Below are 26225 nucleotides of genomic sequence, written 5' to 3' on the forward strand. Positions count from 1 at the left end.
GTTTTTTTCAGGTCACTGCTCCAGAGAGATGCAGTAGTGCTCAATCGTGTGCCATGGAGAGACCATGGTAAATAAAATTCACAGATAGCATTAAGAAAAATCAGAGATCTCCTTTTGGATCCTGCTCAAAAACTTCCTGGAATGGTAAGGAGGATTCATCATCTCTTACATTGTAGTGAAGGCTCTGAATATGATGAATGACACACACTGCAGACACAGGTGAAAAGTTACACACAGAACCACAGTCCATTTTTGTAATTCTAGTTTTATTATTTTCTGAAGCACAAGTTTGATTAGCAAGACAACACAACAGCAACGTGTATGGACAAAAATCACAGCAAGCTGCATTAAACAATTTGAAAAAGAAATTTCTGGATCATGTCTGAAGGTGGAAACAGTATTGAAAATGTTGGTTTTATTTGAGCAGCTTTGCAGTTGCCATGGATGTCATGGTAGTCATGGTCGTCATGGTGATAGTGGGCACGGTGATGTCTTTGAAGATGGGTTGTGTGACACCAGCGTAAGATACTTTGTTCTCGATAAGAGTTCCGATGATCATTTGCCGCATTTCCCTGCTGGCATCACCGCGTACGGCCAGCAAGGCCTGGATGTGCTCCTCCCTACAGAGACAACAGACGGAAAACCTTTAACACACTTGGCAGTAACCTAGTAAAGACATTTGCGCGGAAATGAATCAGGAACACTTCTAGATTCACGTGGCTCTGCCAGATAGGGAACTCCTGGTAGCTGAAGTTCAGACTGTGTGTTTATACAAAAAGACTAGAAAAATAAAGAGGGATTATCGAAAATGCTTCGAAGTGCTCTCAAAGCATGTTATTTATCATTTTCTTAGAAATACACTCAAGAGTTCTATGTTGAGATCCATGAGTCATGTTGATGCCAGGTCAAACAGGCCTTTATCTACATTTTCATATATATGTGTGTGTGTGTGTGTGTGTGTGTGTTTACCTGATGTCAGGGTATTTAGACACCAAAGTGGTGACCTCTAGGAACAGAAGTGTTGGGTCAGTCAGTTTGAAGACTTCAGCAATGGCAGCAATGGCACCACAAAGGCGATCTGTGTCCTCGCCCTACACACAGTAATCATCACGAGTTGTTAACACACTTGTCGTTTATGCCACACGTGTACTCTCTTTCAGACAATAGATGAACGGTTGCATGTGAACTCACGGCAGCCAGTTTTCGAAAGAGGAACTTGAACTGTTCCGCCTCTTTTATCATCCTCTCGGCTCCTTCCCTCCTCTCATCAGCGTTCTTAAAGGTGATCCTCTTCTGCATCACTGCTTTAATGTAGTCCACCACCACCCTGCGCAGGGCCTCGCTCGTCATCTCCTGCACACACCCAAGCCAACATGTCATTAAGAGTCTGACTGACGTGCTGCTACAGATCACATGTTGAAATTAAACGAATAAAACACTTCACCGTTACACTTAAATCCCACTGTGCTTTTAAATATTTTTAACCTAAAACTATACAGCACAGAAGTGATGACAAGACACTGACCTCCCCCTCCTGTCTGATGCAGTCTGTTGTAGTTGTTTGCATGACACAACACTAACTGTGTTATTATATAATACCACAATATAATAACTACAGGTGTAATGATTCATCTACTACATCGATGTATCGATTTATATTCCTGTGAGCCAACGACACCGATCTGTTCTGGGCTAGTTGTCCTTCGAGGCGACATATATCGATCTAACATCCTTTTAAAATATAATCAATCGATTGTGTCGATACTAGGAAATATAACACACTAGATTTAAGCACAGCAGAATTTATACAAATGTGTTTTTTAGTACTTTTAATGATGGAGATGTTAAACGTTACTTGATTCCATCTGCCTGTCGGTGACGCCATCGCCACGCACCAGCAGCAGCGCGAATTTCATAAACAACAAAAACGTAACACAGCGGATGACAGAGAGGAAGCTGGCGAGTGAGAAATGATCAAGCCACAATTGCGGTCCAGTGTGTGGAAACACAGGCTTTTTCAAAGATGGAGCTTTCTACAGTAAATCAGTCGCTTGCTGTTTGTAGGAAATGTCAAAGCAAAAGTAGCTGTTAAACCTACTTTTAAATCAACCTGAAGAGATGTTGGTTGCACTTTAAATTTGACTTTAATATTGCACGACTTTTATGTTGCAAAACAAAAGCAGAAGTAGCAGGTAAACCTACTGTTGAAATGTTGGTTGCACTTACTGTACTTTTATTGAAAACGTAGTGAATATTGAAAATGAGATCAAAAAAGTTGAACCTTCTGTTAATTCAGCCTGAAGTGTTGGTTGCACTTCATTCGAATAAAACGTGAATGCATTTGCCATTAATTGTTGTTTACATTCATACAGGAAAAAACAGGAATCTAGGAAACTTCACCTGCACTGTCCAGGATCCAGGAATTTATTTCACAGTCAAACTGGTAGAATTTTTCGCTAAAAACTTACTGAATCAATTTCAAGTCACTGAATCGTTTCGGATTGTGTTGTTCTAAATGAACCAATATCATCCTTGAATCATACTGGTAACCACGAATAGTTATACAAACTGAATCATTGTTAAAACGAATCGTTACATCCCAAGTGCTGATGGCTTAGTTTATAATGTAGATAGCTGCTAACCACGGATGCAAATGGAAAACGATGTGGTTGGTCTCTGCAGCACCTGTTATACCACTTGAAAACACCAGGGGGCACACGTCATCTTCTACTACTACTACTACTACTACTTTACTATGTAAAGAATTGTTGATCCTCTTTAGTCTGTATTTTTCATTTCCAAATCACTGTATCCAAATACAGTGAGGATGGATATAAAAGTACAACTATGAAACTGTAACACATCCTAAATGTTGGACTCAAACAAAGTTATAACAGACATGTTGATGACGTTTCCCTGAAGAGGAAAGCACAGCTGAGAGACGCGTCTGTCCAACCTGGTTGAAAGGCTTCTTGATCTTGTTGAAGTCATTGAAGTAATCTTCCACTGTCACACAGATGGTGTCCACGGCGTGAGAGCCGGTCAGCCACTTCCTGGTCAGCAGTTCATTCAGATGATTCTGAAATAGACGAATTGAAGCAACACCACCACCGCCAAAGCAGTTCAATGTTCTGTATCATTAAAAAGGTGACATATATAAACACTGTTGACAAAAAGCCAAATAACGGCCTCGCTACATACACGTTGGTTTTGCAATCAAAGTAAACTGTCCCTCTGCAATCATTTTAAAACCTTCAACAGAATATGAGGATTACTGACGAATCCAAACAGAACCGTTCTTACCTCGAGGTCCAGGAAGACCTCGTCCAGTAGGAACTGACAGCCCTCCTTGGCCACCTCATTAAGTGTTCTCTCGATGGCAGCGTCACTGTCGGTGGGCTCGGACGACTGAGAGTACTTCCTCTTCAGACTATTGATGGACTCTCTGGGAAAGAAATGATAAAGCATTTGATTTATTAATTAAGCTGTAGCTGGGAAGCTAATATCAGTATACAAGCATACAAGTATAAACAACAGCTGTGAGGTCAGCGTTGGGAATCTTACTTGAACGTCTGGCAGTTGTTGATTATGGCGATCATGTATTGCACGTAACACTGAGGAAGCTGTCGGTCTTTCAGGTGCTCCTCTTTGTAGCCCACAGCCTCCTCTCGGTACCTACACACACAAACACACAAACACACACACAAAATACTAATGAAACTGCTAATATCACTGAACATCTTTGGCCTATTAGTATTTAAACTGCCAATTTTAGATTTACACCCCTATGTGGAAGGTTTGAGAAAAATATTTTCATAAAATGAAAATTTCAAAATATTTTACTGTTATCTGACGTTACATACATTCTTCCACGCACTCCTTTAACAGAACTTCACTACCTTAGTACAAAGGTTAAAAAAACCCAGAGGCAGTACCTGATGAGGAATGAGTTCATCTGTTTCAGGCAGAGCTTCAGAACTTGCTCTTTGAAATCTCCATCAATCTGTGCGGCGACTTGCAGGTTCTGCTCGAACATCTGATGAAAAGTGAAGACGTATGAATGAGAAGAAGAAAAACCAAGGGGCAGAAAAATACAAATCAAAAGGCAGACAACCAAAGATTCAGCAAGTATTGAGAAGCATTCCCAACGAGCAAAACTTCAGTCCATCAGTAATTTGCATTTGCATTTGAGAGTCACACACGTCAGAGGAAAAGCTTCGGGCAGTTAGAAATCCACAGTTACCTGGAAGACGATGGCAGGCAGTGTGGTTTGGTAGTATCCGTCCTGGTCAGCCTCAGGCTCGGTTTCTTTCTGCCAGTCCTTCTTGTCTGTTTCCAGAGCTTTCCTCAGCCAGCCTGTGATGTTAGACTGTAGATGTGGACAGCAACACAACGAGTGCAGGTCAACGCCTTGACTCATTCATGTTCACTATGACAACTTGGCAGATTTCTAACTTTGACAGAAAACTTTTCTCAGTAATAGATACAATTATATATATAATAATTAGATATACTTGACACAGGGTTGTTTGGTGAAGATGCTGACTACTATTAATGCAGCGCGAGGAATTTTATTTTCTTGAGATTCCATCGGAAAACCCAAATCAAATACTGTGAATGCAGTAATGCTGAGGTGAATAACATCAATGGAATGTTCCTATTTCTTCCTGTAAGTGTGTGTGTGTGTGTGTGTGTGTGTGTGTGTGTACGTGAGCGTGTGTGTGCGTATGCTACTTACAGTGAAGGTCTGCACATATTTGCTGAGGAGCTCGTCCACCACATCCTGAGGCAGCAGCGGCTCCAGCTGGTTGATGTCACACTCTGTGCGAAGCTCTGGGTGGCCCATCATCTCCACGCTGAAATGCATGCAGGTTCAGAGAGTTTACAGAGGTCACAAATCTAATTGCTTTCCCTGCACCATCTGATCACCAAACAATGACATCTGAATTGCCAAAAAACTAATACACAATCGCTGCGGTTCTGGGCAGCACAAACGATAGCAGATACTCCTGACACACAGCATGACATGAAGGACTTTTATGCAATTTTGTTCACAACAAATCTTTTTTCTCAAGACTGACACATCCCAAAATGAATTAAATATAATGGACACATCTTACAGTATGTGTGTGTGTGTGTGTGTGTGTGTGTGTAGTGTACCTCTTGTATGTGTTGAGGACCCATGTTAGCAGGGACACAATCTCGTTAGCCTCCAAGTCCTCAGAGGCCAGTTCTTTAACACGAGAGGATACAGCATTGTGGTAGAGACCAAAAAACCTGAAAGACACATTCTTAAATACTTTATACAAACGCATGTTTAGCCCTTCCTATCACAGAGCTGTTCTATACACAAATATCAGGAATAAATCAGAACAAAAGAACATGTGTTACCTGTTGAAGGTGTCGTAGTGTGGGGGGAAGCATTGAACCATCAGGTTCTTGACAACAATAAGGTCATCTAGGACATATTTCCTGGTTATTTCCAAAAGACGAACAAGCCACATTTTATCAGCCTCTCTCGTCACTGACTGGGTGCCCTCAATACGGGTGCTGACTGTCCCCTCCAACACCTGCGAGAGAATCATTGCAAATACCTCAGGAAATGCTCTCTACTTTAGGAGATGATCATGTGCAGCTGACCTGTGTAAAATGAAAAATGGTTAAAAAAAAAAAACAGAACTGGATATCCATTTGGATTGAATAAAGTAAAGATATAACAGAACATGGCTTGGGGAAAAGGAAAAAGACAAAAATAATTGAAATCTAAAGAAGAAGATGAGTGTTGCATGGATAGCTAGGGTCAAAGAAGAGGAGGAAGATAAGCTGATTAAAGGCGAATCTCCAGAAGATGATGGGGAAGAAAACTGGGATGATGAAACAGAAGAGTCATCACACCAAGAGGCCAACTGGTCAGCAACATCACAGCAACTTTATGCAGAAGAACAGAGAAACTGTCTGAGGAGTGCCATCGTTACCTCACCTCAAACATTTTGTCCTTCCATCTTTTGGGTCGTCCTGGTGGGATGAAACCCGTCTGTTTTTTCCGGTCTACCATGCGGCGATCGATCTTCTCTTCACGCTCTATGATACGAACCACTGACACCAGCATGGTGGGGTCACGCCGAACTGTCACCATGGCCCTCTGCAGTACCATCCATAACTGTTTGGCCAGCTCATCAGACAACCCCTGAACCTGAGAGGAGGAGAGGGAAAATTAATTGTGACTGTAGACATTAGCTCCTAATTGTGACTGTAGACATTAGCTCCTAATTGTGACTGTAGACATTAGCAAGCAGCCAGTGCATCTCATGTTTCACAGCTCTAATATGCCTTGAAATAAACGTACATCTTCAAAGTAAATGGAGATGAGGTTCATGTCACTTGTGTTCTTGCTGTCCATGCGGTACTGCTCATACATGAGGTCATCCCGGGAACACTCCAGCTCCATCAGCTTCCTGTGGGCCTGCAACAGCTCCGCCTGCTCGATCAGCTGCTGAGTCTCTGCCACGATCTCTGGCACTGTTCAGACAGCAAATATAATTGACAACGACCAGAACTACTCTCCTCCCATACATCAAACCTGAGGGACGTGTTAAAGCCTGGTACGTGTCATTATCAGCACTGGGGTCCCCCATACCTGAGAAAATGTTTTTAAGGTTTTCCACAGCGGAGGCCAGCTGACTGTGTTGAACCACAGCATCTTTGACATCTTTCAGGTTCTCGATGGTGTTGATGCTCTGCCTCCAGTCTTTACTCACATCAGCCAGTGAGCTCTGGATGTCTTTGACGTCCAGCAGGGCACTGTGCAGCTGGGTCAGTCCAGTACGAACACCGTCCAGCTGGGACTGGATGGCTGCCTGATGGACATGGGAGGCATATCAAGACAGATTTCTTTCTACAGGATGAGTTATTGATATAATTGCGGTACGCAATTATTACTGAGTATGTGAAACCATGTAGAGCAGCATGATATATGCTGGGTCACTCACAAGTGTATGAATGCATTATTAATAAGCTGATCTATGGCCAAACATCAAGAATACTTACAAATGTTTCAATTAAGTACCAGAGGCTATATGTTATTAATAATCCAAGAGGAGTCTTCAAAATCTTGAATGATTTCAAAGTATTTATGAGCTTTGTAGCAAATGTTCTTCTTTTTTTTTAATAAAATGAATTTTGACTTTAACGTTACTGACTTTTATCTCTCGCTACACTTCTATTCCCTTGCACAACAAAGAGATAAAAGACACAGTGATCAAATTTAAAACGTGATTTTTGCTGATAGCACTGACTGCGCTGTGACAGCCCTCGCGTCATCTCATCACCTTCAGCCTAGCTTCCACCGAAGCTTTCTTTCTTGCTTCTCTCCTTCTGTACTGCTCCACTTTATCCAGCTGGTCGGATCTCTGCAGCATTCCCGCCACGCGCTGCACCGCTGTGGCTACCGCCTCACGACTGGTCTCCTCCATACTGATGCTCGCTTGAGTGAAGTACCTGTCGTATCCAAGGACTTCATGCAAACACACTTGAGATTCAAGAAAAAAATAAAATAAACAGTCACAAGTCTGTCTCCTACACATGTAAAGAAAGGTTTACTAAGCATCGTTTTTCAATTCATAAACTTCATTTGACTTTTATGGGGTGACACGGCTACTGCTGCATTCAAATGTTACTGAGAAGACGTGGGAGAAGCATACAGCGTGTAGAGTTCTACTTCAGCTGGAAATGAAGGTCCACACTTTCCTGCCACGACTGATAAACTGTGACACTCCTCACAGGAAGTTGAGGGACGCTAAGTGACAATAAAGCTTCGACCGTCATGCAGTTGTTTACACGAAACGTTCCGATGGCGTAAGGATAAACAAACATTTTATATGAAGATAAAGTTAAACGCCGCTAACGAGGTAATGATTCGTTAACTTCACATTTAGAGGTTTTTTTTCGATTTCAATAGCTTGTTCGTAACACCATGGCAAGTTACTCTACACGTAGAGGCTTTAAAAACAACCACCGTGCACGTCAAATCTTCAAGCTGAGTATTTAAAACTACATGCTAAGCTAACAACAAACGGGAAGAGGCTAGCACGTTACAGTAATGAAACACTGTTAGCTACACACACCTAAGACAGGTTCTTACGCCATTCGCTCAGGGAATGGACGTGGAGAACGATAAGTATCCCATATCTTCAAATATAACATTAATTTTTTTTTAAATTGTACTGAGCTATGTTGACTCCACTTCCTTCTTCGAGCCCCGCCCAGCACCAGCTGCTTCCTCTTCCTCGTGTTTCTGTGAGCCAGTGGTCGGTGTCCAGGATATGAGCAACAGCGCCACCCTGCGGGGGAGAACAACCACCGCCTCAGTAAAGTGGTGATGTTCCCCATACTGCATCCAATCCTGAGGTCACAGGCCTGTGATACTGGGCCTTTGACCTTTTTTGCCCCTTATTTTGGGCTGCTTGGCAGGCAGTATCCTCAGCAGACCTGAGTTTCACTTCCTCGTTAGTTGGTGAGTTGAATTAAAGGTAGGAGGTTAGTGTGGAGTGATCCTCTGAGCTGCTTCCTGCCAGGTTAGCGTGAGGTAAACCTAGTGTGTATTTCTGTACGTTAAGGTAGGTTCCATGTTTAAAGTGGCTCCCTAACTACAATTGTAAATATTTAACCCTGCTCAGCCTGGATCTGCGCGTGCTTCCTAACATTTAGTAAACTAAACGGAGACCGAGGTAACATGAGTTTGGTGTGTTTTTAATCTGTAGTTATGCTGTCTTTTAATACCTGATTATAGTCCTCACACAGATGGGATTATGTTGAGTCTGGGAGAGGCCCCCAGACCAGTGATTTCCCACTGGGTATGATCTCTAGTGATATGGTGGCATGTTCAGGTTAAGTCAGGTATTTTTCTATATTTGAAAGTATGTGTGAGCAGTTTTGGGACATGGGATTTTAATATTTATTGCATTTCTTTCACAGGTAGTTTCCCTGTGGTTTTGCTTTTGTTTATAGTTAATTAGTTTGATTACTTTTGTTATTTTGATATTGTTCAGTACATATTTTTTCTCTACAGGACAAATCAACTGTATCAAGTCACTTTTATTTTAAGCAGCTTCTGAGGAGTGTGGCAGCGTAAAAGGGGGGCCTGCCTGGAATCACCTGCATGTTCAAATCGAAATTGTAACTGACTTCAACTAAAAGGATGCAATAATACTGTTCTGAAATGAAGTATTTATTCTATTTGTTCAAAATAATTGCTCCCAGTTTCCTTCCTTTACAGGTTTGCTATTTAATAAATACAATAAATGCTTTTGGTGAGATTGAAACAGTCCTCAACTGTTTAGGGGGCAACTCCTCAGGTGGCGTTGTTGGTCATTTGAAATACTCAAGTGTTTTTATTACTTTTACTGTAAATGCATTAAAGTAAGTAGATCCAATGAACTGTATTTGTGTGCAAATGTAAATGCCTCGAACTGACTAATGGCAACAGATCTACTGGCCAATCACAAGTGGGTTTTTTCTTCTTCAACGTCTAATCATATCGTCAGCTTCTTCTTAATATAACTGCCGAAGTCATTTTTTTTACTTAAAAAACCCCCCCAAAAAACTACAACTACTAACAGCTCCTCGTGGTGTGTTGTCCCCAGTTTTTTGTGTTTTCTGAAAAAACTTGAGAAAAAAAAAAGACTTACGCGATTATTTTTCAGAAGGCGACGATATTCAAATCAGAACTTTCAGTTACGGACAGGTAACTTCACCGCGCTGTCACTGTTATTTGCGGGGTGTTTACAGGACGAATATCCGGGTTTCCGCTGTGACAGGGACAGCATTTCTAGATTAAGACAACAAAACATGCAGTGATACGTCCATCTGCGGGTGGCTGAGAGGAGAACCGTCAGAGTGGAGCTCCTGATCATCTAACATGGATTTCTTACGGCTGTCAGGTGAGTGCATTTCGAAGGCTATGCGGTAGATTAAAATTAATAATAGCAGAATGGTGATTCAGCATTTGGATTTATTGCATCGTGAGGCGATGGGACGTTGAACCAAACATCCCAAAACGCGCAGCAAGGGAAGACCTAACAAGAATCATCAAACTAACCTGTTAACTGAGGAGGCAGAGCCAAGTTCAGCTGTGTGCTAAAAGGAGCGATGAGAGTTCTCGCTCTTTTTTAATGAGCCCCATTTATTCAGTTCAAAAAATTTGATTGACATTGTGTGAGCTCAGTACATCTGCAGTGGTTCAGCTCAAAAATGATATATTTTCAAAGAATGAAGAAAACAGGGGTAAGATAAAAGCTACAGTATAGAATACAATTTTAGTTCCAAGTTTAAATACATTTGGTTCCCATTTTTCAGCTTTGTTACTCCTCACTTGGCTTTTATACTCAATCAAATACAGTATTTTGACCCTGCGGTGGCAATTTCTGTTCAAATAAAAAAACGCCAATGTCAAATACTGGTTTAATTCAACATCTGCAGATAGAACGACCACAAGGTCAGCTGACACTGATAACAGTTGGCACACTGGTGACAATCAAGGATGATTCCAGTGGCCTTCTTGTTCAGGAAAAGAACAATAAATCTGAGAGGAGAACATTGACGTACACGCAATCCGCTTGCTGGCGACAAGAGTCACAACTGAGCCACAACATGCATCAGATAGGTTCAGATGATCACAAAGAACCACAAGTTCATCACGCACAGATAAAGAAGTTCGAAAGATAACGGAGCAGAATGTGGTGACCTCGAGATTTTATTATCATAATCACATCTGCCATGACAGCCCATGATTGGCGTGTGTGCAGGTATGTAACTTAGATGTAATGACACTAAAACTTACATTCAGCAGAATACAATGGTTTTACAGGGTTATTAAAATCTTAGAGTAAGAACATCAGACACCTATTGCACAGGGACACGGTAAGTCGCCTATTTTGTATATTCTACTGAACTTCCCAATGCACAGATCATTTCATACACACCACACTGATGCGCTCCACAACAAGAACATCACTTATTACATGTAAAACAGCAGCAATCCAATCCTTGTAAGTTAAGAGTCTTTGTTGACCGGTGCGTCAAAACCGCCCTTGATACCAAAGGGAGATCTCTCTGGATTGCATTTAGCAAAAAGGTGCAGTTGTAGTCATGACGCTTCATCAGTTGTTGAAACTTTTTTTATTTTTGTAATTTTATTCAATAGCTGAAATAATGAAGACCTCACAAGAACTGTGTAGCATACTGAAGTAAATAAGAAAAATAAATGTGTAGCATACTGAAGTAAATAAGAAAAATAAATGTGTAGCATACTGAAGTAAATAAGAAAAATAAATGTGTAGCATACTGAAGTAAATAAGAAAAATAAATGTGTAGCATACTGAAGTAAATAAGAAAAATAAATGAGCTCATTACTTCTTTTTTTTTTACTATTTGCATACTATGCAAAGTGATTGATATTACCCATCCACTAATACCCTTGCTGCGTCCTTGATAGGGAGATAGAGAAGAATCAATAGTAGTGAAGTTGGAGAGTCAAATGAGTTGGTCGGGCCTTCATGTGGAGTTGTTTTTCTGCTCTCGCTATCAAGTTAAAAGTCATACTCCTGACCTTTAAAGCCGGAAACAACGAGATGAGCTGCGATTCTGCTCTTTTAAGTCCCTGACGCCGTCACAAGTTACTGCTCTCTGGTTGTTCCCAAATGAAATTAAGAAGGCATTATAATGGCAAAACAACAACAACAACAACAACAACAAAACCCTGGTGAAGTTAAGCTGGATTAGAAAGCATAAAAAACAAAAACAAAACAAACAAAAAAAGAAAATATGTACAAAGCCAGGTTTTTTTCCTTGTTTGTTTCCTACTTAAAGGGATCATTTACCCAAAACTGAAAATTCAGTCGTTATCCGCTCACCCTCTAGTCAGGTGAAGTTTTTCAGTCCACCAAACACTGCTGCAGTGTGACATGAAAAGATGAGCAGTAACGTGAAATGAATGGGGACCAATTTAAAAAAACAAACAAAAACAAAACAACACCATAAAACCATAAAATTCCTCCATACTGCTCATGTGACGTAATCCAAGGGTCTCGAAGCCCCGACGTTCCAAGATGTTTTGGCGGACATCTTGACGCCATGTTTTTAGCCTCATAATTCTCTGCAGCCCTCAGCCTTGTGAGGTCAAATTTGGCCTCAGGGAGGTTTTTCTCATCTGTAAATGTTCATAAAAGTGTGATTTTTTTTTTTTTTAGATTCTTTAGTCTTGATAAATTCTCAAATGTCTCTATTCCTTTAATGTTTGTTTTTACACTTTCAGACAGAATCATTGATAACTCAGCCAAGATGGGAAAACAGCAGCAACAACAGGATCCGGCAGTCAGCGAAAGAAGAAAGTTGCCGGTTGATTTCGGCACAATCTACAGTAAAGGTAAAAGATCCCTTGGTACGGTTCCTTGTTCCTTGTCCTGTTCCTTGGACGAGGTTAACGGTAACCACTCTGACCGTGTTGCGATCATGTGACGCGTGTATTTCATGGGTAGCTTGTGTTTTGTAGAGATTCTGTTTGCTGGGGGGTAAATCTGTAATGTCAGTGAATGGACAGATCACTAAAATAGTAGGAGAACTCAAACACCAGAAACAGCCATAGAATCTTGGTAGGTATTGGTGGTATTGTGAGGACACTTTTGCTTGGAGAATGAGAGGATCTGTCTGGTCTGTATTTTTGCAAATCCATGACATCAGTGGATCGATCGGTCAGTCCTACAGTGTACTGCTTGCGTGTGTGTGCATTCCCATAGACCTTCTCCCAGCTGCAGGAGGAGAGGAGATGACCAGGACCTTTCTGCAGGAGCTGGTTAACGTGTTGCTGAATTACGTCTGCAAGTCAAACCAGAGGAGTTCCAAGGTATTAAACTGATTCTGCACATGGACTCGTCAATATAATAATCATGAAAACTAAAAGTATATAATTATGACTGTAAACACTAAAAAAAAAAAAAAAAAGGAAGAGACACAAACATCCAAACATGGAGATGGCTTTTGTAGTTGCAGGAACTTTTGATGTTGTACATGTAGTTTGTGTCCTGAAGAAAACACAGATAAGGTAAACTCAGAATACCTTATGCAGTGATGAGCGTGTACTTAAAATCTGCAGCGCCACATGGGGTAGAGTATTAATAGAACAGAGTAGAGGATCAAACTGATCAAGGAACTTGACTAAAGTTTTTTTTTAGACGTGATTCAGAGGAGGCACAACAAGACTGGATTGAATATTTTACATGGGGGGGGGGGGCACTCTCTCTTGTGTTTTCAGGTTTTGGACTTCCACCACCCTCACCAGCTGAAGGAGGGACTGGAGGGCTTCTGCCTGGACCTGCCAGAACATCCAGAAACTCTGGAACAGATACTGGTGGACTGCAGGGACACGCTGAAGTACGGCGTCAACACAGGTGAGGCAGGAGCGCTCGCATCTGTACATGACACTCAGGACACGGAGGGAACCACTGCACTCACCAGTGTCATGCACTTGTGAAGCACTCTGGTGTGTTTTGACGTAATGTTTATTTTAGCCATGAAAACTAGACGAAAAGTGTTCGTTAACAATAATCGAATGACTAAAGAAAAAAATTCATGAAATTTTGAGCTTTTTCAAAGTGAAATGATTATCAAATGACTGATATGTGGCTAACATGCACTTCATTAGAAAAAAGGAATTAGCTCCTTAAAATGAAAACTGAGGTGAGTCAAACATGCTCAGATCTCTAGTCAACTATCAATCCATCCATTTTGTATCCTGCTTGGGGGGTGGGGGTGGGGGGGCGGCTGGAGCCTATCCCAGCTGACATTGATTGAGAGGCAGGGTTCACCCTGGTCAGGTCGCCGGTCCATTGCAGGGCCATCAGGAGAGATTAGAGGTTCAGTATCTTGCTCAAGGATACTTGGACATGGTCACCAGGGAAGTGAGGATCGAACCAGCGACCCTTCGGTGACTAGACGGCCACTTTACCTTTGAGCCACGCCGCCTAATCCATACTCTGAATTGGCCTTACGCGTGACTGTGAGAGTGAATGGTTGTCTATATGTGTTGGCCCTGTGATGTGCCTCTCACCCAAAGGCTGAGGATAGGCTCCAGCCCCCCCCCCCCCCCCCCCCATGACCCTTAACAGGATGAGCATACGATGAGCATTAGAAAATGGATGGATGGATGGAACTCATATGAGACATAGAAACATGTGTTTATAGGTCAGCAACAGATCCCAGTCACAACAGACATCAAAAGGAGCGCCCCTATGGTTACTGACAAGCAAACTACAACAAATCAGGCTGGGCGAAAAACTGCGTTTTGTATTCCCTGCTTTATGTGTGGACCCAGGACCAAATTATACAGGGTTAAGAGGCTCAGTGATATCAATAAACTGCTTTTCCTCTCCAGGCCACCCTCGTTTCTTCAATCAGCTGTCCTCAGGCCTGGATGTGATCGGTGTTGCTGGCGAGTGGCTGACCTCCACGGCCAACACTAACATGTGAGATCCTGCTAGGAAAAAAACGTACTTTTCTGTCAGTACTCGCTGTTGTGTACTGAAGTACTCAGGCACTCGTGTTTAGTTGTACTGTGTGGAATAACACACTAATGGCTCAGAAGCCTCTTCCTGAACTCAAACGTTTAAAAAATTGTATGTGAAATCAAACATTTAGAATAATCTTGCGTTTTCGTGCTCGTTATGACGAATTACAAGACGTGTCTTTTCTTTTCAGTCGATCAATTAACAGCATAGATTAATGAAAGCATGTTACCAGGTTTACGTATGAGGTGTCTCCAGTGTTCATCCTCATGGAGGAAGTTCTACTGAGGAAGATGCAAAGCATTGTGGGATGGTCTGATGACGAGGGTGATGGCATCTTCTGTCCAGGTAACGAAGGAATGGCCGGAATTAGTAGATAGAGGGAATCTCTGGGATGTTCTCCACCCTAATTGTCTTCTGCACCAAGAAGAGCAAAAAAATATCGAAAAGACTTCATGTCCCAACATTATTATTTCTTGTTATAAAACCCACAGCAAGTGTTGCTGCTGTTCATAAAATATTCTTTGTGTCTTCTTAAGGAGGAACAATATCGAACCTGTACAGCATCCTGGTGGCCAGATATCACTTCTACCCTGAAGTGAAGACGAGAGGGATGGGAGCTCTGCCTCAGCTGGCCCTCCTCACCTCCGAACATGTGATCACACAATAATTGTCATCCTACACAAGACGCAACAGTTGTTTCTCCAGAGGGCAACATGTTAGACAGTTGTTACGTGACAGCGTGTGACTAACTTTTCATTGCTGATTTTTTTTCTTTTTTTTTTGCGTTGTAAAGAATCTTCTACCTGTCATCCAAGTTGGAAGACATTTTTAGTTTAATTGCAATATCTGGAAGAATATTGAGGGAGACAGTGAGAGTGAGTTACACCTGTAGTCAATCCAAGACATTTGGCATACGAGCACAATCAGAGTGGATCCCACTGTGTCCTCCTCCGCTACCTTCGAGCTCTCCTCTTGTGATTGGTGACAAGGGTGCAGGCTAACACCAGACTGGAACTGGGTCTGTGTAGCATTGCAAAAATCAGGCATGTCTTGTACTAATAAGTCATAAGGCGTGTTTATTTTCTCCTGACATGTAGCTGGGAACGTCTCGCAACCACACAGCAAAATAAAAAAGCACCTCGCCCAGCTGACCTGTTCATGAATGGCTGTGCTTTTATCTATTCAGAGTCACTATTCAGTAAAGAAATCTGCTGCAGTGCTGGGATTGGGCAGTGAGAATGTGGTGGTGGTGAGATGCGATGAAAGGTAGGTCACGTACACACTCATAAAGTCATTGTAGTGCAGGACAAAAGAAATGTTTGCTCACCTGTTGCAGTAATGTGTATGATGGGAAAACTCTCCTCTCAAGTGGGGTTAGGACACATGAAGTATGTTTGATGGATCACTACTACCGTCTTCAACCATTCAATGTCCTATTATTGTTTAAAGACAAACACCAAATACATTTTTTCTGTTGTGGATAAATGTTTTAGAGTAGCCGTAGAAAGCAGGCGACAGAGGGATTTGCCTTGAACATCACACGGCAGCAGGGTAATGCTGATTTTGGTTGTTTCAGAGGGAAAATGATTCCTGCAGAGCTCGAATCTTCCATTGCTGCAGCTAAAAAAAAGGTACAGGCGGAGGAAAGACTGGAAGGAGAAAAAAGGGCGGTTTTTATGAAAGAAAATGTTCTTCTCCCCAGGGAATGGTTCCGTTTTATGTGAACGTGACAGCAGGCACCACAGTGTATGGAGCATTCGATCCTGTCCATGCCATTGCAGACATCTGCCACAGACACGCTCTGTGGATGCATGTTGATGTAAGGTGCCCTCTCTGATTCACTCCCTCATCATTTATATGCAATTGCAATATGTCAAAGATGTAATTATACTGCATCAAAACTGGTATTTGTTTCATACACACACATACACACTTGCTGCGTCTCTCCCTGAAGGCAGCGTGGGGCGGAGGCTTGCTGATGTCTGACCGCCACAGGATGAAACTACAGGGCATCCAGCGGTAACCACATCAACATCAACAACTTGTTTCTGTTGTATTTGAGAATTTCTGACTCAAACTTCTATTCAAAATCCACCATCAACTAAGAGCACTGGTGTCTGCCTTCTCCGACTTCCTCTCTGTAAATGATTGCTCAACACCAGGCTTATTCCAGCTTCTCAAAATTGTTTGATTTGACTGGCTGGTATGTTGGACAACCAGCCAGCTGTTAAGTCAATGTTACATTGTTCTCCAGAGCTTGTTCTGTTACATGGAATCCTCACAAGATGATGGGCGTCCCTCTGCAGTGCTCAGCCATACTGGTCAAGAAGAAAGTAAGATATTAGCCTCTGTGCTAAGGACAAAGTACATGATTATTGACTATTGACATAAAAGATTACCGAGACATCGATGGTCCTCTGATTTTGGTTAGGTTCGACACCTTTGATCTACCATACAGGACAATTCCAGAATTTAAAACCTGGGTTTATTTTCCTATGTTTTGGGGTCTTTATGATTGTTAGGAACTGCAGTTATTGGAAGTGGTCCAATACTGAATGAGAACACTGAGACTTGCAATCCTGAAACCGCAGTTTGACTTGCCAAAGTAAAAGGGGCTGGTTTTATGACTGACGGGCTCAGATAAGGAAAGAATCCCTTCAGAGATGGACTTGTGTGTAAAGTCGGGATCAAACAAGGGCAGGACAATTTGACAAACTAGTTAAAAAAGGCAGAAAAGAACACTATTGTTTTTTTCATATCATCGATTTCTCTCCCCGTGACATCTAAAGGTTGCCCAAGTATAATGGGTGCTACAGTTTCTTGATGTTATGACTCTCCCTCTTCTGCAGGGCCTCTTGCAGGAGTGTAATGAGTTGGGGGCCAAGTACCTTTTCCAGACAGACAAACCCTATGACGTGAGCTATGACACCGGGGACAAGAGCATCCAGTGTGGACGACACGTGGATGTCTTCAAACTCTGGCTCATGTGGAAGGCCAAGGTATTCTGTGTAACCTCAGTATGACACGTCACACACGCTTCGCCTCACTAACGTGTCTGTGAAACGGCTTCAGATCAGAATTTTTAATCAAGAATATTTTACTGATTTATTTTCTTGACGTCAAGGTGCATAGAGATGCAATCAGGGAACAAACATCCAGGACTAGTCAGAATGAATGCGGATTATATAAACCGAGTAATCTGACAAGATTTTTGTATGCTTGTTTGTGTGTGCGTGCCTCGCTCTCTCAGGGCACAGAGGGGTTTGGATCTCAGGTCAACAAATGCTTGGAGAATGCCGAGTATCTGTATGATCAACTGCAGAAGAGAACAGACTTTGAACTGGTCTTCAAACACAAAGTTAGTCTGTTTTCATGGTTATTTTTTTGCTTGAGAGGTAATGAAAGGGTCTCGGTATTTCTGTGTGGAAAGAAAGGCGCAATCTTCATCGTGCACATTTGTCTTCTGCCTCTCACAGCCGGAGCACAGCAATGTTTGTTTCTGGTACATTCCGCCGAGTCTGAGAGGTCTGCCACCTGGACCTGACCGGGACACAAGACTCCATCAGGTGTGTGCAGAACACCAAGAGGGCCACACAGCCTCCAAGCACCATGAATAATACTTAATCTTGACATTAGAAGTTGATTTAGATGATTTTATAAAAGAGAGCTACATCATCACGGTGTTGCCCTGCCCTCAGGTAGCGCCTCAAATCAAAGGCCGGATGATGGAGAAGGGCTCGGTTCTGATTGGTTATCAACCTTTAGGACCCAAAGTCAACTTCTTCAGGTGTGTGTTCTCCAACCCTGCCACACAGAAGCAGGACGTAGACTTCCTGCTGGAGGAAATGGCCCGACTCGGTGACGACCTGTGAGCCGATTGAACTACTGCGTTGACGCCAGTCATTTAATACACTGTTCCTTCCGTCAGGCTGTGGTTTTACTGTTTCATTAGCATCCAGCTCTGGTACACAGGACCCAAGGTTCAGTTTGCCTCAGTGGACACTTTACAAGTTATACAGGAAATTTGGCTTTAAGGCTCAAATATATTCGTTTTATTGCTCTGGGGAAACTGCAGCATAGCCACGTAGTAGATCACCTGGCAATGAGTTTCTGGCTCAATCTTTTGTTCCATTAACATTTTAATGTTATCCTTGCTGCCAATTGTAAAGATGTGAGTGCATCTCAAAGTTCCACATGACGGATTAAAATCTAATACAGGCTTCAGAATAAAAATCATCTATGGTTTGTCAGTGGGTGACAAACAATAGGTCATGTTGATGCTGAAACCTGTTTTAGATTAAAATCGAATGCATGCCCAATCCCAGTTTTAGATTAAATCTAAGACAGTCTGTCAGTCAGACTTTAGATTTTAATCTAAAAACAGGTTTTAGCCTAAAAATCACCTGTCGTTTGTGTAACAGTGAGGTTTTGGTTGTGGAATGCTGTTTTGTTTTTGCCAGTTCTTGACAGAGGAACACTTGTGAAAATTGAAAACTGGTCCAGAACTGTAGATCTGATGGGCCTGCTTGTGGAAAAAAACCTCAATCGAACAGAAATTCTAGATCAGTTGAAATTTATATGCAAAACATTTATTGAGATATTACATTTAATGTCATTAAAATAAATATATATTATTTAAAACCAGGTGGCTTTTAGGATGGTCAGGTCACTGCAACAGCTGATGTGGGTATTTGCCATCTTCACCTTAAGAAAGCAAGATCAAGGCTGAGAAAACATGTTCTCATTCATGCGCAACTTCAGCCAATATGGCAGAAAACCAGCTTATACTGCCACCTGGTGGTGAGATATTGTATTGACATCGGTGACAGCTGGACTGCCGATGAAGTCTCAAGTCTCAAAGACAAGTGTCTTTGAACGCAGATACAATCAGGACAGACTTCAGGTTTTTGAGTAAATCCCGTTATTTAAAAGTCAGTCGTGACACATGCAGAGTCCAGGAAAGTAACAGTGTTGCTCACCTCTTGATTTGGGTTTGCCACAGTAACCGTTGTAGGCTTCCTGCTGATTGTAGTGCTTCTCTGTAAACAATTAACAGATGAGCTGTTAAAGTCTTAAACACTGTTGAGATCCATCAGATTCAACTTAAGCAATGGGCACCACTGTCACGTTGTAGAGACACTAAACTTTGAGGTCTAATGTTCAGGGTGTTAAATCAAACCCACGTCTCCCCAGAAGTCACATTGTACATCGTTTTTAATTTTAAAGCCTGCCCATCTCTGTTGAATATTTGAAAATTACATCATGTCGCCAGATTTAAAAACCTTTGCTACTTTGAGAGAATAAAACATGCTAAAATTGATACTTTGTCTTTGATTGCCATTACTTTAACATACTGAAGAACAGGGGAAAGGCACCTCCTCTTTACAGTGAAAACAAACAACTTTACCATTTCATGAAGAGGAGCACTTCTTTGCATAATTGCACCTTTACTTTTACTTGAGTAAAGGAGGCAAATCAGTGCTTCTACTTTGATCACTTAAACAGGAGTGCAGATACTTCAGTGAGTATATTTCAACACCTCCAGAAGAGCCTTGAGGCTCCTGGTAGTCACTTAAGACCCCTGGACTACAGCAGCCTTACAGTCAGTCAACAGCTTCGTAGCTTAGCTTAACATATTCTCAGGTAGTTTTACCATTTTCACGATCTGGACACTGACGTCCACACCATTAGGAAAGGATCAGCCGAACCAAGTTTCGACTTGCGTTTCAGTGTGCAACACGTCTCCGATGAGGACTTGCATGCATGACAAACCCATTACCTTGATGTCTTTTCTTCCACGGTTTCCTCTGGTTTTTCTGTATATTTCCATTGTGAAATCCTTCAGCTTTGCCATTGTAGGCTCTCCTCACATCTAGAGAAGACAAGTCATTGCACAGTTTCAACATTTAACAGGCAGACAAAAGGACGAATTGTTCAGTTAAATTAAGCTGTGGACAACCTGGGTATTTTAGGTTTCTTTCATATGGCTCCATGCTTTCCCTGGTCCTCAACATCTGAAAACAACAGTTTGTCTCATGGTAATCACATTGGACTCCGCAGTCGACCAGAAGGCTCTTGGACGGAGACACTTCAGCCATTTTCAGATCCGTCATGGGGATGCACAGTTGCTGGCTCCTCAGACTGTCTACAATTCCATTCACGCTGCTCTCTGCCTCCATGTCCACTCTCTTATTGAGAGTAGATGAGACGTTTTCCACCGCTGCACAGTTCAAGGACAGAGTTTCTTGTTCGGGCGTGCAGGGCCTTTCCATCCGCTGCTCAGGTACATTACTAGTTTCCTGGTTCGGGCTTCCATTTGCCACAGGTTCAGAAGACCTACTTACACCCAGGTCCTCTTCAGGGGGTGAAGACAACATTTTACTCTGTGGGCAAGCTGGGAAATTTGAGGGATCCTTGTTAGGGGGAACTGCATTCTGGCCTTGTTTAGAAGATCCCGTTTTGTTTTCATTTGCAGATATTTGACTCTGCATATCTGCTGCATTCGTTGGCAGGTTTAGCTTCCCAGCAGGCGTACTGGAAATGAGCCAGTTGTCCGACACCGGAACGGAGTCAGAAGGGGAAAACCTGCGACTCTGCCTCCTTTCTTTAGCAGCTTTCGCCATTAACTTAACATTCTGGGTCAACTGGTCAGCAGTTTGATCTTCCTCCGTCATCTCCACAATCACTTCAGGTTCAAACATGCCATTCTGCACCATCCACTCTTTAGTGGGAATAAAGGGCACCAGGGACTCCACGGACCACACAGACTCATTCAGTTTTCTCTTCAAGTGACTGCTATTAAAAGACATTTGATAAGGAATATCTGTAGTGTCTTCTTGTGGAATTGTGTCATCGGTGATTTCTTGTTCATGGTCTGTAAGTTTGTGGGACTGGTTCAGTGACTGCAGGAGTTCCTCCTGAATCGGCTGCAGGGAACCAGTCAAATTTACCGTCTCATTCTCTCTTCTAGACTCCAAGAGAAGCTCATGTAGGGGAAGAGGCAGTTTGAGGATCTTGAAGGTTTCACCATCTTTAGAACTTTGGACGTCTTCGTCATCCTCGCAATCAGCAGTAGCCACCACCGGGGCATTCTGTAACCCAGCCAGACTCTGGGGAGTCTCAGGTTCTACTCCAGTTCCCTTAGATGGCAGCTGGTCCTCTTTCTGAGGCACTACCCTGTCTGCCACATTTAGTTTTGCCATTTGTGGCGTGCCCCCTTCCCAACCCATCAAAATATCGGGAACAGAGATTCGTCTCTCTTTGACAGCTTCGTCCTCTTGGTGAGAAGAGCTACACTCAGGACTCATGCTGTCTGGAGAACTCGCCAGCCAAATATTACAGTGGTCATTCCTGCAGGGGGCGACAGTCTCCACACCACCATTTTTACACCTATTCTGTGTTTCTAAACTTGCTCTACTCTCCTCAATCACCTTAGCTCCTTCAGGACATGGCACTTTATGTTTAACCAAACTACTTTTGCTTTGCTGGGCAACCTGCTGGTCTTCGTTTGCGCTACGGTTTGGTGAAGCAGCGTTCTCAATATCCGCAGACCCTTGTCGCTGTGAACTGGAACTTGAAGATGGAGAACTTGAGGCGGTTCCATGTCCGGAATCTGAGCTGACAAGGGGGCTTCCCTCACTGTAACCACTGTCACTTCTCTGCGTGGGTTCCGTCTGTACCTCGGAGTTCACAGTTCCTCTAACGGGGACAGTGTGAGATGGGCGAATCCTTCGGGTCTGGGTTGGGTTTTGGTAGGGTGCGCAGGGAGTCGGAACCTGGGGGTTGAGCAAACGTCTGTAGTCCGCTGGTTGGATGTGCTGGGGGGGTATGATATATGCTGGCGCCTCCATGTAGGGGGGAGGAGGGAATGGGGGCATGACCATACCATAGCCTGGAAGGTCAAAGAATATTTAAAAAAAAAACACTTCAAGTAAAAAAACAACAACACAGGATTACTGTGATCAAATGCTCTATTTAGTAAAACCCCATGTTTTCCATTAAAATACAGTATATGTACATTTTGAGGAATATGTACCAGTGAATGTTAGAAGATGACCATTGATGAAGGGAAGCATGGTAATTTCCATTTGTGTGGATCAATAAATAACAGTCTGCTTTGTCTTTGGAGACGTCGCAGACATGTTTGCAAAAACAGTTTTACAGGTTACACATGTCAGGGATTATGTTAACCTGTTGAAAATGGGACTTTTTGGTAGGGCAATCATTTGGACTTCTGTGACCCGAGTTCCTTTTTTATTTTGCGAGATAAATTCATAAGAGTCCATACACTCACCCATGCCTGGGAAGCCACCAAAGGGGTTATAGGAGAAGGGCATGGGCCACTGGTAGTGGAGGAAAGGGGGTGGAGGCGCAACAGGGACATAGAAGAAAGGCCGGGTAGATATGTGCTGTTGGGGGTGGACCGACTGTCCTGGATCTTGGCTGGTGCCATGTAGTCCTGGATCTTGCTGCCCAGAGTTTGGTGTACCATTGCTGGCTCGAGAGCGCAAGTTCCCAATATCTGGTCCTGGAGGAGCTGGTGGGGGTCTAACAGCTGCCATACTGAACCTACACTGGATACTTGCACATCCACACTGCGTGAACTCTTCAGATGAGAGAACCAGGAATCCTGGGCACATTTCAAGGGGTAATTTAGTACAAAGTTCCAACTTCCTTTGTGTTCATATTAAACAGCAGATAGAAAACAGCGAAAGCACTGGAATGAGTGAGGAGCATTCAGCACAGAACCAAGAGGAAATGTAATGCATCATTTATACACAATTAGACTCCCAATGTGGAAAACTGAAAACTGTCATTTAAATATTACACACTCAATTTACCACACATATTTCATGTATTAGCTGATAGTTTCAACAAATATAAAAATACTACCAGACACCTTTTGATCACAAACACAAATTTGTAACCATTTCATTGTGCTTGCCTTACAAAAAAGTGCATTTAAGTGTAATGTGAAATCAAGCTTACAACTGCTATTCTAAAAGCATCAAGATTGTAAATTAAATATTTACTTAAGTTAAAGCAAGAACCTTTCACCAAAAAAAAAAAAAAAAATCTTTGTAATGGCCACGCATGCAAATAAGCAGTAAAACTTCACTTAAAATTAAAAGTTCATTTGTAGGCCCACAATTATATAAAACAAAAGTTGAGCAAACTCAATCTTAGCGATGCACTTAAGTTGTAGAATCATACATGTTAATCAACAGGCCATTTCCAGGGCTTAGTTATGTTCCATTTAGGAGGGTCAGTAAAGTGCTTACTGGGTCACCATGAACCCAAACAGTGACAGGATTAATCTGATCAATTTAAAACTTCATCAATCAGGTTCACCTTGCTAGGACACGTCATCAGCTGCTGTGAGAAGAGTTTATTCATTTGTAGAAGCACGAAGTTTAATTCTACAACATTGAGAATTTAAAATGCATGAAGTAGACCATATTTTACCTTTAGTTGTCTTCAGGCCTTCATAAAAATGTAATTTACATTCAGTTAGCTGTGAAACGGTTTCAGCTCTTACAGTTTTTGCGGTGTTAAAAATTGGAATAAACCAAAAAATATTTCCTGTTGTTTAAGTGCAGCTGCGGTCTCAAAAACTTTTGTTTCTTTTTAACTTTTCCCTTTTTATGTTTTTGGTTGTTGTTGTTTTTTTTTTTTACATTAGCCAACTATTACTACAAAACAACAACAACAACAACAAAAACCCAAAACAACGGTTTGGTACCTTGTGGAGAACTTGTCGATGATGACCAGAGCAGCACAGAGAATGAATTAAAAGTGAGCAGTGGACTCACCTGAGTTTAAGTAGCAGCTCATCAAACGAGAGTGTGTTCCATTTCCTCATTTAGGTTCCAGCCAATCAACTGTGAGCTGAGGTGTGTCGCAGGACCGAATGTCAGTACGTCTTTACACCACTAGATGGAGCCAGACTCCACTCAGATTGTTGGACCGTGCTGCATGTCGAGGACCCGTCACGGCTTGAACAGTCTAATGTTCTCAGCGTCAATTTCTTCATAAATAATTGACTTAAGCATCAAAAACTTAAACTGAAGAAATATGTAAAAGATTAGTGGACATGCTAATTGTTAACTCCTCACCTTTAGCGCACTTCCACTGGTTTAGCACCTGCCTAACCTGTTCATAATGCAGTTATTCCTCTTTAATAAAAAAATACATATCAGTAACTACTTTCTCACTGACAGGATTGTTCGTGTACATTTATCCTATTAGTTTTGCCACTAAAATCAACTTCAGGAACATCTTAACCTCTCCTGACAAGCCATCCATACACCAGGAGAAAGGACTCATGTCAGGTTTAAGCTGTTTGTGTAAGCGGATTTATCTGCGTGTCAATATTGGTACTGTAAATGCACTGAGAGGGAAAATATCATACTTAAAGTTTGACCTTTTTGTTCCTGAGTCATGTGAGAAATCACTGCAGTGGGTGTTTCATAATATGTCTGTTTAATTCTTCCTGGTGCCTGAAAGGAAAGGAAGATATTTGGTTTTTTTTTGTATTATATTAGTGTATGGACTCTTTAACATGAAGGAGCAGTACTTTGCTCTTGAATATAAAAGCCTGCTAATGGAAACATCGTCCAGTCTCATTAACAGTGGCGGTCTGGGTGCTCGCAGCCTCTCGGAGCAAAACCTCTCCTGGTTTGCAGGTTGTAAGACTAATTTGTGATGTGAGAAAATGTTACTGGTATTGTTTCTAAACTAATATCTGACTGTAGATCAGCTAGAAAGCTAAATTACCGAACAACAGGAGATTACACTCCAGCCAACGTGTTCAGCTTGTCTTGCTCTCCCATGGAATCAAAGCCTGACTAAACATGAACTTGTAAATGGTGCAAACAGAAACCAGAACACTTTCAGACTCAAAATGTTGTCCCTTGCCTAAAAAATTACATGTAGATATCTGTTTATGGAGATTAGAGCATCGGTAATCCGGATTTTAGAGTTTTATAGAGTTCAAATCTGGATCAGGGGGATCTAGTGCTTTGTAATTTGAAAAACTCACACAAAAGTAAGATGAGATTTCAACGACTGATTCATTCTGATCCAGATAAACTTTTTTTTTTGTAAGTCACCGGGCCAAGGTACCCCAGGAGGAGGTCACAGATGTTCGAGACCAAAACCAGCTCCTGAATATTTGACTGTTTTTTGTTTTTTTTTTAGATCTGGAATATAGCATGAGGGCAGAGACATGGTCAAATCATTAAGATCAAAACACCAAGAAAAAGCCATTCGGGACTGGTGAGGCGTGCAGCGTGAAAACAAGACTGTGACCATTCTGAACAATCTGGGCATCGATGTGCAGGTGAGCAAGAGAGTCATGGCAACGACAGATGAGGAGTCACCTTCTGTGGTGCGATGATCCTCAAACAAAACTGTTGTAAAATGAAAAGGTGAAACTGGGAATTCACTATTTGAGATTGATTTCTAGCGTGTTAATGACTTACTATGAACTTTTCTGGGACATTATTCATTCCATTGTCCACTCCACTATTTTTTTTTTAATGTTGCATTGTATATAATATGACAATGCACATGTCCCATCAGAACAATCCATTACAACAAAATTAGTAGAAAATATGACATCAAATATCTTTATCAAGGGACAATTTTTTATATTGCTTTTCCTAC

The 26225-nt window shown here is 42.0% G+C and overlaps 3 protein-coding genes across 4 annotated transcripts; 1 reads left to right on the forward strand and 2 right to left on the reverse strand.

Moving 5' to 3' along the window:
• Positions 1–259: 259 nt before the first annotated feature.
• Positions 260–9797, reverse strand: exoc3 (exocyst complex component 3). 2 transcript variants are annotated; one of them, XM_086203865.1, is made up of 17 exons: positions 9687–9789; positions 8124–8339; positions 7329–7528; positions 6638–6857; positions 6347–6519; positions 5981–6193; positions 5392–5570; positions 5161–5277; positions 4739–4856; positions 4244–4369; positions 3936–4036; positions 3565–3675; positions 3304–3445; positions 2957–3079; positions 1192–1353; positions 970–1091; positions 260–620 (listed from the first exon to the last, which is right to left on the reverse strand). In XM_086203865.1, exons 3-17 carry the CDS (start codon positions 7470–7472, stop codon positions 416–418), a joined length of 2256 nt encoding a protein of 751 aa, XP_086059991.1. In that variant the 5' UTR covers positions 7473–7528; positions 8124–8339; positions 9687–9789; the 3' UTR covers positions 260–415. The 2 variants fall into 2 exon arrangements, with proteins under 2 accessions (XP_086059991.1, XP_086059992.1); XM_086203866.1 differs by lacking the exon at positions 8124–8339 and having other exon boundaries at positions 9687–9797.
• On the forward strand, positions 9580–19881 carry gad3 (glutamate decarboxylase 3). The gene is made up of 16 exons (XM_086203867.1): positions 9580–9938; positions 12311–12421; positions 12792–12898; positions 13307–13442; positions 14426–14516; positions 14791–14903; positions 15095–15210; positions 15745–15824; positions 16135–16189; positions 16261–16377; positions 16513–16577; positions 16813–16891; positions 17408–17557; positions 17809–17916; positions 18035–18124; positions 18257–19881. Exons 1-16 carry the CDS (start codon positions 9917–9919, stop codon positions 18428–18430), a joined length of 1614 nt encoding a protein of 537 aa, XP_086059993.1. The 5' UTR covers positions 9580–9916; the 3' UTR covers positions 18431–19881.
• Positions 19076–24369, reverse strand: LOC147261714 (uncharacterized). The gene is made up of 6 exons (XM_086203864.1): positions 24301–24369; positions 22852–23187; positions 20518–22449; positions 20338–20430; positions 19538–19597; positions 19076–19262 (listed from the first exon to the last, which is right to left on the reverse strand). The coding sequence occupies exons 2-6, from the start codon at positions 23117–23119 to the stop codon at positions 19225–19227; spliced, it is 2391 nt and encodes a 796-aa protein (XP_086059990.1). The 5' UTR covers positions 23120–23187; positions 24301–24369; the 3' UTR covers positions 19076–19224.
• Between the last annotated feature and the right edge of the window lie 1856 nt (positions 24370–26225).

This window comes from Aulostomus chinensis, chromosome 5 (assembly GCF_037954235.1).
Source record: "Aulostomus chinensis isolate RoL2024-O1b breed Wild chromosome 5, RoL_Achi_v1.0, whole genome shotgun sequence".
NCBI classification, from domain to species: Eukaryota; Metazoa; Chordata; class Actinopteri; order Syngnathiformes; family Aulostomidae; genus Aulostomus; species Aulostomus chinensis.

Coding starts and splice junctions, on each gene's coding strand:
- LOC147261714 (XM_086203864.1), bottom strand. CDS start 23,119: ATGGCAGCTGTTAGACCCCCACCAGCTCCTCCAGGACCAGATATTGGG. Junction 20,431..20,517: donor AAGAAACCTAAAATACCCAG/GTTGTCCACAGC, acceptor TGTCTTCTCTAG/ATGTGAGGAGAGCCTACAAT. Junction 19,598..20,337: donor GTGGAAGAAAAGACATCAAG/GTAATGGGTTTG, acceptor AATTGTTTACAG/AGAAGCACTACAATCAGCAG.
- exoc3 (XM_086203866.1), bottom strand. CDS start 7,472: ATGGAGGAGACCAGTCGTGAGGCGGTAGCCACAGCGGTGCAGCGCGTG. Junction 5,571..5,980: donor GGAAGGACAAAATGTTTGAG/GTGAGGTAACGA, acceptor ATTCTCTCGCAG/GTGTTGGAGGGGACAGTCAG. Junction 4,857..5,160: donor GTCCTCAACACATACAAGAG/GTACACTACACA, acceptor CATGCATTTCAG/CGTGGAGATGATGGGCCACC.
- gad3 (XM_086203867.1), top strand. CDS start 9,917: ATGGATTTCTTACGGCTGTCAG. Junction 9,939..12,310: donor GGATTTCTTACGGCTGTCAG/GTGAGTGCATTT, acceptor TTACACTTTCAG/ACAGAATCATTGATAACTCA. Junction 13,443..14,425: donor GAAGTACGGCGTCAACACAG/GTGAGGCAGGAG, acceptor TTTCCTCTCCAG/GCCACCCTCGTTTCTTCAAT.